The sequence below is a fragment of the Bombina bombina genome, chromosome 2 (assembly GCF_027579735.1).
Source record: "Bombina bombina isolate aBomBom1 chromosome 2, aBomBom1.pri, whole genome shotgun sequence".
NCBI classification, from domain to species: Eukaryota; Metazoa; Chordata; class Amphibia; order Anura; family Bombinatoridae; genus Bombina; species Bombina bombina.
The window spans coordinates 1,184,309,806-1,184,328,725 of NC_069500.1; the positions used below are offsets into that span (position 1 = coordinate 1,184,309,806).

At 38.5% G+C, this 18,920-nt stretch overlaps 1 protein-coding gene across 6 annotated transcripts in view; it reads right to left on the bottom strand.

Annotated features, from left to right (window-relative positions):
• The window catches only part of ACSL1 (acyl-CoA synthetase long chain family member 1), a 307,660-nt gene that overhangs the window by 3,068 nt on the left and 285,672 nt on the right, over positions 1–18,920 (bottom strand). For 5 of the 6 annotated variants that reach the window (XM_053703880.1, XM_053703877.1, XM_053703881.1 and 2 more), the window contains 2 exons: positions 4,304–4,375; positions 3,577–4,198 (listed from right to left, as the gene is read on the bottom strand). In XM_053703880.1, the coding sequence (XP_053559855.1) occupies positions 4,058–4,198; positions 4,304–4,375 (213 nt within the window). In that variant the 3' untranslated portion in view covers positions 3,577–4,057. Of the gene's footprint in view, positions 1–3,396; positions 4,199–4,303; positions 4,376–18,920 lie in introns of those variants that run through there. The other variant, XR_008400727.1, reaches the window with a different exon arrangement.

An 18,920-nucleotide genomic window follows, 5' to 3' on the forward strand; every position in this document is an offset into this window, starting at 1 on the left:
TACTGCAATGCCCCTTGGTCTTAGCACCGCTAGAAGGGACCCTAGTACCTTTGTGAAAATCCTTGGAGCAGTGGCTAATCCGAAAGGAAGCGCCACGAACTGGTAATGTTTGTCCAGGAATGCAAACCTTAGGAACCGATGATGTTCCTTGTGGATAGGAATATGTAGATACGCATCCTTTAAATCCACCGTGGTCATGAATTGACCTTCCTGGATGGAAGGAAGGATAGTTCGAATGGTTTCCATCTTGAACGATGGGACCTTGAGAAATTTGTTTAAGATCTTGAGATCTAGGATTGGTCTGAACGTTCCCTCTTTTTTGGGAACTATGAACAGATTGGAGTAGAACCCCATCCCTTGTTCTCTTAATGGAACCGGATGAATCACTCCCATTTTTAACAGGTCTTCTACACAATGTAAGAACGCCTGTCTTTTTATGTGGTCTGAAGACAACTGCGACCTGTGGAACCTCCCCCTTGGGGGAAGTCCCTTGAATTCCAGAAGATAACCCTGGGAGACTATTTCTAGCGCCCAAGGATCCAGAACATCTCTTGCCCAAGCCTGAGCGAAGAGAGAGAGTCTGCCCCCCACCAGATCCGGTCCCGGATCGGGGGCCAATATTTCATGCTGTCTTGGTAGCAGTGGCAGGTTTCTTGGCCTGCTTTCCCTTGTTCCAGCCTTGCATTGGTCTCCAAGCTGGCTTGGCCTGAGCAGTATTACCCTCTTGCTTAGAGGACGTAGCACCTTGGGCTGGTCCGTTTTTACGAAAGGGACGAAAATTAGGTCTATTTTTTGCCTTGAAAGGCCGATCCTGAGGAAGGGCGTGGCCCTTACCCCCAGTGATATCAGAGATAATCTCTTTCAAGTCAGGACCAAACAACGTTTTCCCCTTGAAAGGAATGTTTAGTAGCTTGTTCTTGGAAGACGCATCAGCCGACCAAGATTTCAACCAAAGCGCTCTGCGCGCCACAATAGCAAACCCAGAGTTCTTAGCCGCTAACTTAGCCAATTGCAAAGAGGCGTCTAGAGTGAAAGAATTAGCCAATTTGAGAGCATTGATTCTGTCCATAATCTCCTCATAAGGAGGAGAGTCACTATCGAGCACCTTAAGCAGTTCATCAAACCAGAAATATGCGTCAATAGTGACAGGGACAATGCATGAAATGGGTTGTAGAAGGTAACCCTGCTGAACAAACATCTTTTTAAGCAAACCTTCTAATTTTTTATCCATAGGATCTTTGAAAGCACAACTATCCTCTATGGGAATAGTGGTGCGTTTGTTTAAAGTAGAAACCGCTCCCTCGACCTTGGGGACTGACTGCCATAAGTCCTTTCTGGGGTCGACCATAGGAAACAATTTTTTAAATATGGGGGGAGGGACGAAAGGAATACCGGGCCTTTCCCATTCTTTATTAACAATGTCCGCCACCCGCTTGGGTATAGGAAAAGCTTCTGGGAGCCCCGGCACCTCTAGGAACTTGTCCATTTTACATAGTTTCTCTGGGATGACTAAATTTTCACAATCATCCAGAGTGGATAATACCTCCTTAAGCAAAATGCGGAGATGTTCCAATTTAAATTTAAATGTAATCCCATCAGATTCAGCCTGCTGAGAAATGTTCCCTAAATCAGTAATTTCTCCCTCAGACAAAACCTCCCTGGCCCCCTCAGATTGGGTTAGGGGCCCTTCAGAGATATTAATATCAGCGTCGTCATGCTCTTCAGTAACTAAAACAGAGCAGCCACGCTTACGCTGACAAGGGTTCATTTTGGCTAAAATGTTTTTGACAGAATTATCCATTACAGCCGTTAATTGTTGCATAGTAAGGAGTATTGGCGCGCTAGATGTACTAGGGGCCTCCTGAGTGGGCAAGACTCGTGTAGACGAAGGAGGGAATGATGCAGTACCATGCTTACTCCCCTCACTTGAGGAATCATCTTGGGCATCATTGTCATTATCACATAAATCACATTTATTTAAATGAATAGGAATTCTGGCTTCCCCACATTCAGAACACAGTCTATCTGGTAGTTCAGACATGTTAAACAGGCATAAACTTGATCAGAAAGTACAAAAAACGTTTTAAAATAAAACCGTTACTGTCACTTTAAATTTTAAACTGAACACACTTTATTACTGCAATTGCGAAAAAACATGAAGGAATTGTTCAAAATTCACCAAATTTTCACCACAGCGTCTTAAAGCCTTGAAAATATTGCACACCAATTTTGGAAGCTTTAACCCTTAAAATAACGGAACCGGAGCCGTTTTAAGCTTTAAACCCCTTTACAGTCCCTGGTATCTGCTTTGCTGAGACCCAACCAAACCCAAAGGGGAATACGATACCAAATGACGCCTTCAGAAGTCTTTTATAAGTATCAGAGCTCCTCTCACATGCGACTGCATGCCATGCCTCTCAAAAACAAGTGCGCAACACCGGCGCGAAAATGAGACTCTGCCTATGCTTTGGGAAAGCCCCTAAAGAATAAGGTGTCTAAAACAGTGCCTGCCGATATTATTATATCAAAATACCCAGATAAAATGATTCCTCAAGGCTAAATATGTGTTAATATCAAGCGATTTAGCCCAGAAAAAGTCTACAGTTTAAATAAGCCCTTATGAAGCCCTTATTTACAATCGTAATAAACATGGCTTACCGGATCCCATAGGGAAAATGACAGCTTCCAGCATTACATCGTCTTGTTAGAATGTGTCATACCTCAAGCAGCAAGGGACTGCAAACTGTTCCCCCAACTGAAGTTAATTGCTCTCAACAGTCCTGTGTGGAACAGCCATGGATTTTAGTTACGGTTGCTAAAATCATTTTCCTCATACAAACAGAATTCTTCATCTCTTTTCTGTTTCTGAGTAAATAGTACGTACCAGCACTATTTGAAAATAACAAACTCTTGATTGAATAATGAAAAACTACAGTTAAACACTAAAAAACTCTAAGCCATCTCCGTGGAGATGTTGCCTGTACAACGGCAAAGAGAATGACTGGGGTAGGCGGAGCCTAGGAGGGATCATGTGACCAGCTTTGCTGGGCTCTTTGCCATTTCCTGTTGGGGAAGAGAATATCCCACAAGTAAGGATGACGCCGTGGACCGGACACACCTATGTTGGAGAAAAGTCTATTTTGAACATTTCCCTTCTGTAAATTACATAAATAACTTATCGCTGCAAAACAGATTAAATAAAAGTCAGCAAAAATTGCACTTTCAAATCTGGGACTGGCAGCAAATAGATAACCAGACTAGCCCACGATTTAGCAGCTTTCTGACACATTGGTGAAAAAAGGAGGATTTCCTTATAAAATTATGGAAATATATTTAAGCAGATACCATTTACAATATATAATGCACAATTTAAATATTTTTAAGAAAAAGGTAGACATCTATTAGTGCCATTTTAAAAAGTATAATTATTTGGCATGAATGTTATTTGAAAGTATTAACAGTTGCTGTCTATTTTCAGTGTTCTTACTAGCATAATTTGCTTTGTGTATATGCAAGCTGGTAACAGTGAAATTTGATTGGTAAAAAAAAATAAAAAAAAATCTGGTTTTCTTAATGTTTTGAAAAGTGTTTTTTATATGTATTTTTGTTTATTTTTTAAGAAGTTTATTATACATTCAGTATTAAACAGCAAAAAATTACATTCAGTTCTTATGCTCTTATTCCAAAACATTTCACAGTTTTACACCACTTTTTTCACGCATACATCTTATTTAAATTAATTACAATCATGGGCTGCGTAACAAATGCTGACATCAGAAAGGAGCATAAAATTAGGGATAGAAAAATATGTTAAGATTGCAGAGATTTTCATTTGTATAAGGAAAGTCAAAGATGTCCAATAAAATCTAGATGTCCTTCTCAATTTAAGACCTACTTTGGAGACACCAGGTCACATTGGTTACAAGAAAGGTGACCAATAAGGCATTTCAGATCTTGCTATTCCTATGACCAGTATAAATGTGTTTGCAGTTGTGAATTGAGAGCTAATCGATGACCAGTTAAACCTGGGAATTCTTCATACATTTCTGCTCTTCGGTTATAAGTGATTATTGGCATACAGTTCGTCAATTTGACTCTTGAAGAATTTTCTCAACTCTGGTCTCTTGGCTTTCATTGTAGGTGTTAAAAGGCCATTTTCTATGGAAAACATTTCTGGATACAAGGCAATATCTTTCACCTTGAAGAAAAAAAAAAAAAAAAAGAAAAGAAAACTCAGATATCTTTAAAAAAAAAAAAAAAAAAAAAAACTTTTTAAGAGACATTTCTTCAGTTTCATACTCACTTGTTCAAAGGTTTTCAAACCAGCTTCTTTTCCAAGTCTCAAGAAATCTTCTAGGACTACATTTTTAAAGTCCTGCCATTCAAATTAAAAGAGAAAATATGGGTGTTTGCTTATAATTTACAAAGCTTGTTTCATTTAATTACTAACACTTCTATCATCATAAGCAATATCAATGGTAGATTAAAAAAAAAAAATCCTGCATTCCACCCATCATGGATCACCCCTTATTTATAAATTTGACTATGAGCCAGTTTACAAGTTGCACGCTATTGTTTGTGCCAATCATAAGCAATATCGTGACCGCAGTAACTTGCATGTGAATTACAAGTTGAAAGTAAATGTGTTTGCTCCAGTGCAAATTAAATTTACGTTCATCAGGTTAGCTTGACTGAAGATCTTGCGCAAAGTGTTTAAATAAAAAAAAATGTGCACCAAACAAAAAATAAATGCATTAAAATAAACTGTTACACTCATATATACACTATCTGATAAAAAAACCCCGAAAAACTCCAATCCTTCTGCATTTGTGACACAGCCCTTTTGTGGTTCTCTTCCTACCTGTCAAACCGTATAGTATAGCCTTCTCTGGGGCCTCCTCTGCCCCGTCACAACTTTTTTGGGGTACCACAAGGCTCTGTCCTCGGTCCCCTTCTCTTCTCAATCTACACATCATCATTAGGGTCTCTAATAAAGTCCCACGGGTTCCACTAACTGTCTTTCTCACATCTCTTCCTGGATGTCCTCTAACTACCTCAAGCTAAATCTCTCCAAAACTGAGCTCCTTATTCCCCCCCCTCTCTTCCAAAATCTTCACCCCCAATCTCTGTATAACAGTCGAGAACTCCATTAGCCCTACCCCGCATGCCCGATGTCTTGGGGTCAGATTTGACTCAGATCTTTCTTTCACTCCTCACATTCTGTCCTTGGCTTAATCCTGCCGCTTTCATCTTAAAAACATCTTTAAAATTAGACATGTCCTTACACAAGACAAGATTTTAATCCACTCTCTCATCCTTTCACGCCTCATTTACTGCAACTCTGTCCTCTCTGGTCTCCGCCTAGCTCTTTTACAATCCATAATGAATGCCTCTGCCTGGCTCATTTTCCTTACACGTCGCTCTTCATCTGCTGCACCTCTCTACCAATCCCTTCACTGGCTGCCTCTTGCCTCTATGATTAAACACAAAATTCTCACTCTGACATACAAAGCCCTCAACTGCACTGCTCCCCCCCTATATCTCATACCTTGTCTCCAGATACTCTCCCTCCCGTCCCCTTCACTCTGCTCATGACCTCCTCTCCTCCTCTCTTGTTACCTAATCACACTCCCATTTACAAGACTTCTCCAGACTGGCTCCCATCTTGTGGAACTCTCTGCCTCGCTCCACAAGACTATACCCTAGCTTTGAAAGCTTCAAGCGCTCCCTAAAGACTACTGTTCAGGGATGCATACAACCTACACAAACCTTTCTTTATACCAGTTCCTCTCCTCCATTGCTATCCCCTTGAACCCCCTTAACATGTAAGCCTAAGAGTCCAGCTGTTTGTAGATCACCTTCTTAAGATCTGACTACAACGACTCTTGGCAGGGCCTTTTTCCCGTTTGATCCCTATAAATGTTTTGTTGTTCTCCGCCTATGTTTATAGCGCTGTGAAATCTGTTGGCGCTCTACAAATAATCTATAATATATAAATATTCATCATTTATTTTTTTATAAAAAAGTTAAAATGTAAATGGTAAGTGAAGGTATTTGAATTAAAAGGACTATAATGTATACATATATGACTAAATACACATCTTTAAATATAAAAAGAACATTTTCTTCTATGTAAAGAACATTGGAATGTGAAATATGAATAACTCACATTGGGTTGAGCAGTGCAGTATAACACTGTGTTGGGTTAGTGTGCAAGGGATAAATGTTGAGTTATTTTCATAAAATGTTCCATTGAAGTATATGGGGCGAATTTGTTAATGCGATAGCCAAAGTCCTGAAGTTAACGCACAGTGGGTTCCGCTTGTGCGCAAAAGTTTTACTTTTAACTTGTAATACTCGCACAAATGTGCGTGCATTAAAAGCTTACTTCTAGCGGTGTTTCCGCGCAAGTGAAAGCTCTAAATAGCAAGCCACTTGTAACCTGCCCGTATATGTGTAAGAATCAGTACACTGTTTAATGTCAATAGTAATAGGAAAAGCAAAAAATAAAAAAAAATAAAAAATAGCTTCACCACCACAAAGTATATAATTATAGCTATGAAAATAAAAAAAGTTTTAAAGAAAAAGCTCAATACAATGTTATCCAAAAAAAATAAAAAATTAACATAAGTCAGAAAATCAACTCCACTACAAAACAGAGCAGCTTATGGTCAGTTAAAAACTAAGATAAATTTGCAAGACTGGTCCTAAAATAGCACAAAGTATACCAGCCAGTTGATCTATGTATGCCCAATGCATATGCATGCAGTCTGTGCGTAATCTTTCACCTCACATATGACCTGTTTCAGTAATAAAAACTGGACATTAATGGATGCTCTAAAGTAATAGAATAATATTTTAATACATCGTATAACTTTGAACCAAATCAATTTAATAATCAAAGAAGAATGAACTAGCCAGACCTTGCATCACATGAAACAGCAATTTTAGTAGAATGTATTAAGAAAAAAAATATAAAATCATAATAAATTAATTGTCTTATTCACAACTTTTGAGAGGCAAATGTTTTCAACTTGATAAACCTTAAGTCTTAAACGTATGGTTTGAGAGGCTGCAAGAAAAAGTTTTGTTCAGTCCAATTTTGTACACCATACTTATGCACTATACAAGCTCATAAGTAGTTTGAAGTCTCATAAGAAGAGCAAGTCTATAAAGCCCTTTTCTCCCCTTTGACTGCAGGAGAATTTCAATCTCCCCAAACAGGGAGATTGACAGCTTCTATCCGCACGTGATTTGGTGTGCACTGGCAGGGTTGCACGCAAGTGCACGAGCGCTCGTGTGCAATGGTAAATGATAAGAAGCCGGGAGGACAAGGGCGAATATGTACACCCCTGAACATGGATGATAAATCTGGCTCCATATGACTGATGTCTGGTGATATTTTAGGCAAGAGTCTAATGTTTAGAATTAAGAGTATTATTGTACAGACTACATATTATTAATGGGATATGAAACCCAAACATTTTCTTTTGTGATTCAGGCAGATCAAACCATTTTAAAAAAAAGTTTCCAATTTACTTCTATTATCAAATTTGCTTCACACCCATGATCTGTGTTTAAGAGATACCTAGGTGGGCATCTGAAGCACTGCATGGCAGGAAATAGTGCTGCCCTCTAGTGCTCTTGCAAATGGATAACATTCTTGCAAAACTGCTGCTATATAGTGCTCCAGAAATGGGCCGGCTCCTAAGCTTACGTCCCTGCTTTTCTACAAAAGATACCAAGAGAACAAAGAAAAATTGATAATAGAAATAAATTAGAAAGTTGTTTAAAAACAAATTATGCTTACCTGATCATTTTCTTTTCATTCGATGGAAAGAGTCCACAGCTGCATTCATTACTTTTGGGAAATAAGAACCTGGCTACCAGGAGGAGGTAAAGACACCCCTGCCAAAGGCTTAAATACTCCTCCCACTTCCCTCATCCCCCAGTCATATTGCCGAGGAACAAGGAACAGTAGAAAAAATATCGGGGTGAAAAGGTGCCAGAAGAATAAAAAACCAAGACGCACCACATAAAAAAAAAAGACAGGTGGGGAGCTGTGGACTCTTTCCATCGGAAGAAAAGAAAATGATCAGATAAGCATAATTTATGTTTTTTTTCCCTAAATGGAAAGAGTCCACAGCTGCATTTATTAATTTTGGGAAAACAATACCCAAGCTATAGGGGACACTGAATGCCAAAACGGGAGGGTACCACAGGCGGCCCATTCTAAAGGGGGACCAGGCCTGAAAACCACTACCCAACAAAAAAAAACATAATTTATGTAAGAACTTACCTGATAAATTCATTTCTTTCATATTAGCAAGAGTCCAGGAGCTAGTGACGTATGGGATATACATTCCTACCAGGAGGGGCAAAGTTTCCCAAACCTTAAAATGCCTATAAATACACCCCTCACCACACCCACAATTCAGTTTAACGAATAGCCAAGAAGTGGGGTGATAAAGGAGCGAAAGCATCAAAAATAAGGAATTGGAATAATTGTGCTTTATACTAAAAATTCATAACCACCACAAAAAGGGTGGGCCTCATGGACTCTTGCTAATATGAAAGAAATGAATTTATCAGGTAAGTTCTTACATAAATTATGTTTTCTTTCATGTAATTAGCAAGAGTCCATGAGCTAGTGACGTATGGGATAGCAGATACCCAAGATGTGGAACTTCCACGCAAGAGTCACTAGAGAGGGAGGGATAAAATAAAGACAGCCAATTCCGCTGAAAAATTAATCCACTACCCAAATCAAAAGTTTCAATTTTTATAATGAAAAAAACTGAAGTTATAGGCAGAAGAATCAAACTGAAACAGCTGCCTGAAGTACCATTCTACCAAAACTGCTTCTAAAGAAGAGAAAACATCAAAATGGTAGAATATAGTAAAAGTATGCAAAGAAGACCAAGTCATTACTTTGCAAATCTGATCAACAGAAGCTTCATTCTTAAAAAGCCCAGGAAATGGAAACTTACCTAGTAGAATGAGCCGTAATCCTCCGAGGCGGGAATCCATCCGACTCTAAATAAGCATGATGAATCAAAAGATTAACCAAGATGCCAAATAAATGGCAGAAGCCTTTTGACCTTCCTAAAACCAGAAAAGATAACAAATAGACTAGAAGTCTATCTGAACTATGAATAGCTTCAACATAGGATTTCAAAACTCTTACCATATCCAAAGAATGTAAGAATCTTACCAAAGAAGTCTTAGGAAAACAATAATTCCTCCCTAATGTTGTTAGAATTTACAACTTTAGGTAAGAATTGAAATGAGGACAGCAAAAACCACCTTATCCTGATGAAAAAAATCAGAAAAAGGAGATTCACAAGAAAGAACAGATAATTCAAAAACTGTTCTAGCTGAAGAGATGTCCAAAAAGAACAATACTTTCCATGAAAGTAATTAATGTCCAGAGCAAGCATATGCTCAAATAGAAGAGCCTGAAAAGCCTTCAGAACCAAATTAAGACTCCAAGGAGGAGAAATTGGCTTAATGACAGGTTTGATACGAATCAAAGCCTGAACAAAATGATGAATATCAGGAAGTAACACTGCCTTAGCCTGATGAAAAATCAGAAAAGGAGATTCACAAGAAAGAGCAGATAACTCAAACTCTTCTAGCAGAAGAGATAGCCAAAAGGAACAATACTTTCCAAGAAAGTAATTTAATATTCAGAGAATGCATAGGTTCAAACGGAGGAGCCTGTAAAGCCCTCAGCACCAAATTGAGACTCCAAGGAGGAGAGATTGACTTAATGACAGGCTTGATACGAACCAAAGCCTGTACAAAACAATGAATATCAGGATGATTAACAATCTTTCTGTGAAAAAAGAACAGAAAGAGTAGAGATTTGTCCTATCAAAGAACTGAAGACAAACCCTTATCCAAACCAACCTGAAGAAAATATAAAATTCTAGGAATTCTAAAAGAATGCCAAGAAAATTTATGAGAAAAACACTAAAAAATGTAGGTCTTCCAGACTCGATAATAAATATTTCTAGAGACAGATTTACGAGCCTGAAACATAGAATTAATCAATGAGTCAGAGAAACCTCTATGACTAAAAATCAAGCGTTCAATCTCCATCCCTTCAAATTTAATGAATTGAGATCCTGATGGAAAAATGGGCCTTGAGAAAGAAGGTCTGGTCTTAACGGATGTGTCCAAGGTTGGCAACTGGCCATCTGAATGAGATCCGCATACCAAAACCTGAGAGGCCACGCTGGAGCCACCAGCAGTACAAACAAATACTCCATTAGAATTTTGGAAATCACTTTTGGAAGAAGAACTAGAGTCGGAAAGATATAGGCAAAATGATAATACCAAGGAAACGTCAATGCATACACTACATCCGCCTGAGGATCCCCGAACCTGAATAGGCCCCTGGGAAGTTCTTTATTCAGATGAGATGCCAACAGATCTATTTCTGAAAATCCTCACATCTGAAAAATTGAAAAACATATCTGGGTATGAGAGACCATTCTCCCGGATGTAAAGCTTGATTAACAGAGATAATCCATAGTAACATAGTAACATAGTAGATAAGGTTGAAAAAAAGACTGAAGTCCATCGAGTTCAACCTATACAAATCTAAAATACTTACAAAAAGCTCCAGTTAAGCTTAAATAACCCCATTAAAATGTGACCCATTTAATACTAGCAATCATATCCATGAATTTTGTTAGTATACAGAAACTTATCCAGACTATTTTTAAATGTATCTATGGTATTGGCATTCACTACCTCCTTTGGTAATGAGTTCCACAATTTTATTGCTCTCACAGTGAAAAAACGTTTCCGTTGCAGGAGATTAAATCTCCTTTCCTCCAACCTTAAATTATGACCTCTTGTCAGAAACAATTTTCTTGGAATAAACAGAGCTTCTGCCATCTCTGTATATGGGCCTTGAATATATTTATATAAAGTAATCATGTCACCTCTCAAGCGCCTTTTTTCTAAAGAAAACAGACCCAGTTTGGCTAGCCTCTCCTCATAGGTTAATTTCTCCAATCCCCTTATTAGCTTTGTGGCCCTTCTCTGAACTTTTTCTAGTTCTGCAATATCTTTTTTAGCAATTGGTCCCCAGAACTGCACTCCAAACTCAAGGTGAGGTCTTACCAGGGCTTTATATAATGACAGAATTATGCTTTCCTCCCTTGAATCAATACCTCTTTTAATACATGCTAGTATCTTATTAGCCTTTGAAGCCGCTGCCCTGCATTGTGCACCCATCTTTAGCTTGATATCTATTACTACTCCCAAATCCCTTTCCTCCTGTGTTTGGCTAAGTCTTGTCCCATTTAAAAAATACGTAGCCTGCTTATTTTTACTTCCAAAATGTAGAACCTTGCATTTTTCCGTATTAAATCTCATTTTCCATTCACTTGCCCATAGTTCTAATTTTAGCAAATCCCTTTGTAAAGACAGTTCGTCCTGCTCTGACCTTATGACCTTACTTAACTTAGTATCATCTGCAAAAATAGAGATGTCGCTATTTAATCCTTGCTCCAAGTCATTTATAAAAATATTAAAAAGAACAGGGCCCAGTACTGATCCCTGGGGGACGCCACTGATTACCTTTGTCCAATCTGAGTATGATCCATTTACTACTACTCGTTGCTCCCTATCTTTTATCCAGTTATTTATCCATGAGCTAACATTTTCAGCTATTCCCAGTCCCTTAATTTTGTGCATTAATCTCTCATGTGGCACTGTATCAAATGCCTTTGCAAAATCTAAGTATATCACATCCACTGATTCCCCTTTATCTATATTTTGACTTACTTCCTCGTAGAATCTAATCAGATTAGTTTGACATGATCTATTTCTCCTAAAGCCATGCTGATTAGAACTCATAATCTTGTTTACACGAATATGTTCATCAATATAATCCCTTATAATCCCTTCAAATATCTTCCCCACTATTGATGTCAGACTAACTGGTCTATAGCTTCCTGGATCATCCCTGCTTCCCTTTTTGAAGAGTGGCACCACATCAGCTTTACGCCAATCCTGGGGTACCATGCCTGAGGATAATGAGTCTTGAAAAATTAAGAGTAAAGGTTTGTCTATAACAGTGCTAAGTTCCCTCAACACCCTTGGGTGTATTCCATCTGGGCCTGGAGTTTTATTTACCTTAATATTTTCCAGTTTTTTCCTGATATCCTCTAAACAAAACCCAGTTAGTGGTATGGACTGGCATGTTCTATTATGTTCAAAAGTATCATTCAATGGTTCTTCTCTTGTGTATACTGAAGAAAAAAACTGGTTTAGTACCTCAGCCTTCTCCCTGTCATTATTTATCATGCTACCCTCCACACATTTTAATGTACCTATATTATCCTTCTTAGATTTTTTGCTATTTATGTACTTAAAGAACCTTTTAGGGTTAGACTTAGAATCCTTAGCAATTAATTTTTCATTTTCAATTTTGGCTAATTTGATTGCTTTTTTGCATGCTTTGTTACATTCCTTATAAATATTGTATGCTGAGTCTGTACTATTTTCTTTTAATAATTTAAATGCCCTACGTTTTTTCCTAATTTCTCTTAACACATTTTTATTTAGCCATAATGGCTTTGTTTTTTTATTTTTACTTTTATAACCATATGGTATGTGTTGATATGTATATTTATTTAACACATTTTTAAATATTATCCATTTATTCTCTGTATTTTTATTAGAAAATACATTGTCCCAATTTATATTTAATGATTTCCTTAAATCGTTGAATTTTGCTTTCTTGAAATTAAAAGTCTTAGTTAAGCCTTTAAAACACTGCATTTGAAAATAGATTTCAAATGTGACCATGTTATGATCACTGTTACCCAAATGTTCTTTAACTTCTATGTTTGATATTATATCTGTATTGTTTGATAGCACTAAATCCAATATAGCTTTACTCCTAGTTGGCTCCTCTATTAATTGTGACAAGAAGTTATCCCTGAGAACATTTAAAAATCTATCCCCCTTAGCTGAATTACTAGTTTCATTGGCCCAGTTTATATCAGGGTAGTTAAAATCTCCCATAATTACAGCACTGTTATTAGCAGCCTTACCTATTTGGATAAGTAGTTGAGTTTCCTCCGGGTCACTAATGTTGGGAGGCTTGTAGCATGTTCCTAGTAATATTTTTTTAGGATTTTTCCCCCCACTCTTTATTTCAACCCACAGGGTCTCTACATTGTCACTTGAATCATAAATATCTTCCCTTATTGTAGGTTTAAGGTTAGGTTTAATATACATGCAGATTCCTCCACCCCTTTTATTATTCCTGTCCCTCCTAAATAATGTATACCCCTCTAAGTTAACTGCCCAGTCATGTGAATCATCCCACCAAGTTTCAGTTATACTGATAACATCATAGTCCTCTTCTGCAACTAAGAGCGTCAGCTCCCCCATTTTACCTGTCATGCTTCTTGCATTTGTTGTCATACATTTAATTTTCATGTGCTTTCTGCTGCTACTCGGTGTGCTTTCCTCTATATTTTCTAATGTGACATTTCTTAAGTCATCCCTTCCTTGAGATATTAAGGGATTGTCATATTCACAGACTGATCTCTCTGTTCTATTTTGTTCTAACTGACCCTCCCCCCCTTTGCCTAGTTTAAAAGGTTCTCTAAACGTGCTACCATCCTTTCCCCCAACACACCTGCACCCATGTCATTCAGGTGCAATCCATCCTTACTGTACAAATTGTACCCTAGTGAAAAATCAGCCCAGTGTTCTAAAAAGTCAAACCCCTCATTTTTACACCATGTCTTTAGCCATGAATTAACAGACCTTAACTCCTTCTGCCTTACTGAATTAGCACACGGCACTGGTAATATCTCAGAAAATATTACTTTGGAGGTCCTTGCTTTAAGCTTGCTACCTAACTCCCTGAAGTCATTTTTTAGGACTCTCCATCTCCCACCGATTCCTTCATTAGTACCAATATGCACCATGACTGCAGGATCAGACCCACATCCCTCTAACAATCTATCAATACGCTCCACAATATGCCTAACACGAGCCCCTGGAAGACAGCAAACTGTTCTATGTAAAGGGTCTGGATGACAAATTACCCTATCAACCTTCCTAATAATAGAGTCTCCTACCACCAACATCTGCCTCTGGCCCTGACTTGTATGCCCCTCTTCAATGACTGAAGGACTGCCCACCATAGTATGCTCCTCTTCCACAGCTAAAGGACTGTTCACTATACTAGGCAACACAGCCCTCTCTGACACTGCCACCCCTGAACTGATATCCCCAACATCTTCACTTATCCGCTTCCCAAATGTCTATACCTGGTAAAAAAGACCACAGAATTTAGATAGGAGCTGGATTTAGCCTAAGCTAATATCCTAGATACTTCTGTCACAGCCTAAGGACTGAAAGTCCCACCCTGATGATTGACATACACCACAGTTGTGACATTGTCTGAAAAACAATAAATGTCTCTTCTTCAAAAAGAAACTAACTGAAGAACTCTGAGAACGCACAGAGTTCTAAAATATCAAATGGTAATCTCGCCTCCTGAGATTTCCAAACCCCATGTGCTGACAGAGATCCTCAGACAGCCTCCCAACCAAAAAACATAATTTATGTAAGAACTTACCTGATAAATTCATTTCTTTCATATTAGCAAGAGTCCATGAGCTAGTGACGTATGGGATATACATTCCTACCAGGAGGGGCAAAGTTTCCCAAACCTCAAAATGCCTATAAATACACCCCTCACCACACCCACAATTCAGTTTAACGAATAGCCAAGAAGTGGGGTGATAAGAAAAAAGTGCGAAAGCATATAAAATAAGGAATTGGAATAATTGTGCTTTATACAAAAAAATCATAACCACCACAAAAAGGGTGGGCCTCATGGACTCTTGCTAATATGAAAGAAATGAATTTATCAGGTAAGTTCTTACATAAATTATGTTTTCTTTCATGTAATTAGCAAGAGTCCATGAGCTAGTGACGTATGGGATAATGACTACCCAAGATGTGGATCTTTCCACGCAAGAGTCACTAGAGAGGGAGGGATAAAATAAAGACAGCCAATTCCTGCTGAAAATAATCCACACCCAAAATAAAGTTTAATGAAAATATAAGCAGAAGATTCAAACTGAAACCCCTGCCTGAAGTACTTTTCTACCAAAAACTGCTTCAGAAGAAGAAAACATCAAAATGGTAGAATTTAGTAAAAGTATGCAAAGAGGACCAAGTTGCTGCTTTGCAAATCTGATCAACCGAAGCTCCATTCCTAAACGCCCAGGAAGTAGAAACTGACCTAGTAGAATGAGCTGTAATCCTTTGAGGCGGAGTTTTATCCGACTCGACATAGGCATGATGAATTAAAGATTTCAACCAAGATGCCAAAGTAATGGCAGAAGCTTTCTGGCCTTTTCTAGAACCGGAAAAGATAACAAATAGACTAGAAGTCTTTCGGAAAGATTTAGTAGCTTCAACATAATATTTCAAAGCTCTAACAACATCCAAAGAATGCAACGATTTCTCCTTAGAATTCTTAGGATTAGGACATAATGAAGGAACCACAATTTCTCTACTAATGTTGTTGGAATTCACAACCTTAGGTAAAAATTGAAAAGAAGTTCGCAACACCGCCTTATCCTGATGAAAAATCAGAAAAGGAGACTCACAAGAAAGAGCAGATAATTCAGAGACTCTACTGGCAGAAGAGATCGCCAAAAGGAACAAAACTTTCCAAGAAAGTAATTTAATGTCCAATGAATGCATGGGTTCAAAAGGAGGAGCTTGAAGAGCCCCCAGAACCAAATTCAAACTCCAAGGAGGAGAAATTGGCTTAATGACAGGTTTTATACGAACCAAAGCTTGTACAAAACAATGAATATCAGGAAGATTAGCAATCTTTCTGTGAAAAAGAACAGAAAGAGCAGAGATTTGTCCTTTCAAGGAACTTGCGGACAAACCCTTATCTAAACCATCCTGAAGAAACTGTAAAATTCTCGGTATTCTAAAAGAATGCCAAGAAAAATGATGAGAAAGACACCAAGAAATATAAGTCTTCCAGACTCTATAATATATCTCTCTAGATACAGATTTACGAGCCTGTAACATAGTATTAATCACAGAGTCAGAGAAACCTCTTTGACCAAGAATCAAGCGTTCAATCTCCATACCTTTAAATTTAATGATTTGAGATCCTGATGGAAAAAAGGACCTTGCGACAGAAGGTCTGGTCTTAACGGAAGAGTCCACGGTTGGCAAGAGGCCATCCAGACAAGATCCGCATACGAAAACCTGTGAGGCCATGCCGGAACTACCAGCAGAACAAACGAGCATTCCTTCAGAATCTTGGAGATTACTCTTGGAAGAAGAACTAGAGGCGGAAAGATATAGGCAGGATGATACTTCCAAGGAAGTGATAATGCATCCACTGCCTCCGCCTGAGGATCCCGGGATCTGGACAGATACCTGGGAAGTTTCTTGTTTAGATGAGACGCCATCAGATCTATTTCTGGAAGTTCCCACATTTGAATAATCTGAAGAAATACCTCTGGGTGAAGAGACCATTCGCCCGGATGCAACGTTTGGCGACTGAGATAATCCGCTTCCCAATTGTCTATACCTGGGATATGAACCGCAGAGATTAGACAGGAGCTGGATTCCGCCCAAACCAGAATTCGAGATACTTCTTTCATAGCCAGAGGACCGTGAGTCCCTCCTTGATGATTGATGTATGCCACAGTTGTGACATTGTCTGTCTGAAAACAAATGAACGATTCTCTCTTCAGAAGAGGCCAAGACTGAAGAGCTCTGAAAATTGCACGGAGTTCCAAAATATTGATCGGTAATCTCACCTCCTGAGATTCCCAAACTCCTTGTGCCGTCAGAGATCCCCACACAGCTCCCCAACCTGTAAGACTTGCATCTGTTGAAATTACAGTCCAGGTCGGAAGAACAAAAGAAGCCCCCTGAATTAAACGATGGTGATCTGTCCACCACGTCAGAGAGTGTCGGACAATCGGTTTTAAAGATATTAATTGAGATATCTTTGTGTAATCCCTGCACCATTGATTCAGCATACAGAGCTGAAGAGGTCGCATGTGAAAACGAGCAAAGGGGATCGCGTCCGATGCAGCAGTCATAAGACCTAGAATTTCCATGCATAAGGCTACCGAAGGGAATGATTGTGACTGAAGGTTTCGACAAGCTGAAATCAATTTTAGACGTCTCTTGTCTGTCAAAGACAGAGTCATGGACACTGAATCTATCTGGAAACCCAGAAAGGTTACCCTTGTCCGAGGAATCAATGAACTTTTTAGTAAATTGATCCTCCAACCATGATCTTGAAGACACAACACAAGTCGATTCGTATGAGATTCTGCAAAATGTAAAGACTGAGCAAGTACCAAGATATCGTCCAAATAAGCAAATACCACAATACCCTGTTCTCTGATTACAGACAGAAGGGCACCGAGAACTTTTGTAAAAATTCTTGGGGCTGTAGCTAGGCCAAACGGCAGAGCCACAAACTGGTAATGCTTGTCCAGGAAAGAGAATCTCAGGAACTGATAGTGATCTGGATGAATCGGAATATGCAGATATGCATCCTGTAAATCTATCGTGGACATATAATGCCCTTGCTGAACAAAAGGCAAGATAGTCCTTACAGTTACCATTTTGAATGTTGGTATCCTTACATAACGATTCAATATTTTTAGATCCAGAACTGGTCTGAAGGAATTCTCCTTCTTTGGTACAATGAAGAGATTCGAATAAAACCCCAGCCCCTGTTCCAGAACTGGAACTGGCATAATTACTCCAGCCAACTCTAAATCTGAAACACATTTCCGAAATGCTTGAGCTTTCGCTGGGTTTACTGGGACACGGGAAAGAAAAAATCTCTTTGCAGGAGGTTTTATCTTGAAACCAATTCTGTACCCTTCTGAAACGATGTTCTGAATCCAAAGATTGTGAACAGAATTGATCCAAATTTCTTTGAAAAAACGTAACCTGCCCCCTACCAGCTGGGCTGGAATGAGGGCCGCACCTTCATGTGGACTTAGAAGCTGGCTTTGCTTTTCTAGAAGGCTTGGATTTATTCCAGACTGGAGATGGTTTCCAAACTGAAACTGCTCCTGAGGAAGAAGGATCAGGCTTTTGTTCTTTGTTGAAACGAAAGGAACGAAAACGATTATTAGCCCTGTTTTTACCCTTAGATCTTTTATCCTGTGGTAAAAAAGTTCCTTTCCCACCAGTAACAGTTGAGATAATAGAATCCAACTGAGAACCAAATAATTTGTTACCCTGGAAAGAAATGGAAAGTAGAGTCGATTTAGAAGACATATCAGCATTCCAAGTTTTAAGCCATAAAGCTCTTCTAGCTAAAATAGCTAGAGACATAAACCTGACATCAACTCTGAATAATATCAAAAATGGCATCACAGATAAAATTATTAGCATGTTGCAGAAGAATAATAATATTATGAGAATCATGATCTGTTACTTGTTGCGATAAAGTTTCCAACCAAAAAGTTGAAGCTGCAGCAACATCAGCCAATGATATAGCAGGTCTAAGAAGATTACCTGAACACAGATAAGCTTTTCTTAGAAAGGATTCAATTTTCCTATCCAAAGGATCCTTAAACGAAGTACCATCTGACGTAGGAATAGTAGTACGTTTAGCAAGGGTAGAAATAGCCCCATCAACTTTATGGATTTTGTCCCAAAATTCTAATCTATCAGACGGCACAGGATATAATTGCTTAAAACGTTTAGAAGGAGTAAATGAATTACCCAAATTATTCCATTCTCTGGAAATTACTTCAGAAATAGCACCAGGAACAGGAAAAACTTCTGGAATAACCACAGGAGATTTAAAGACCTTATCTAAACGTTTAGAATTAGTATCAAGAGGACCAGAATCCTCAATT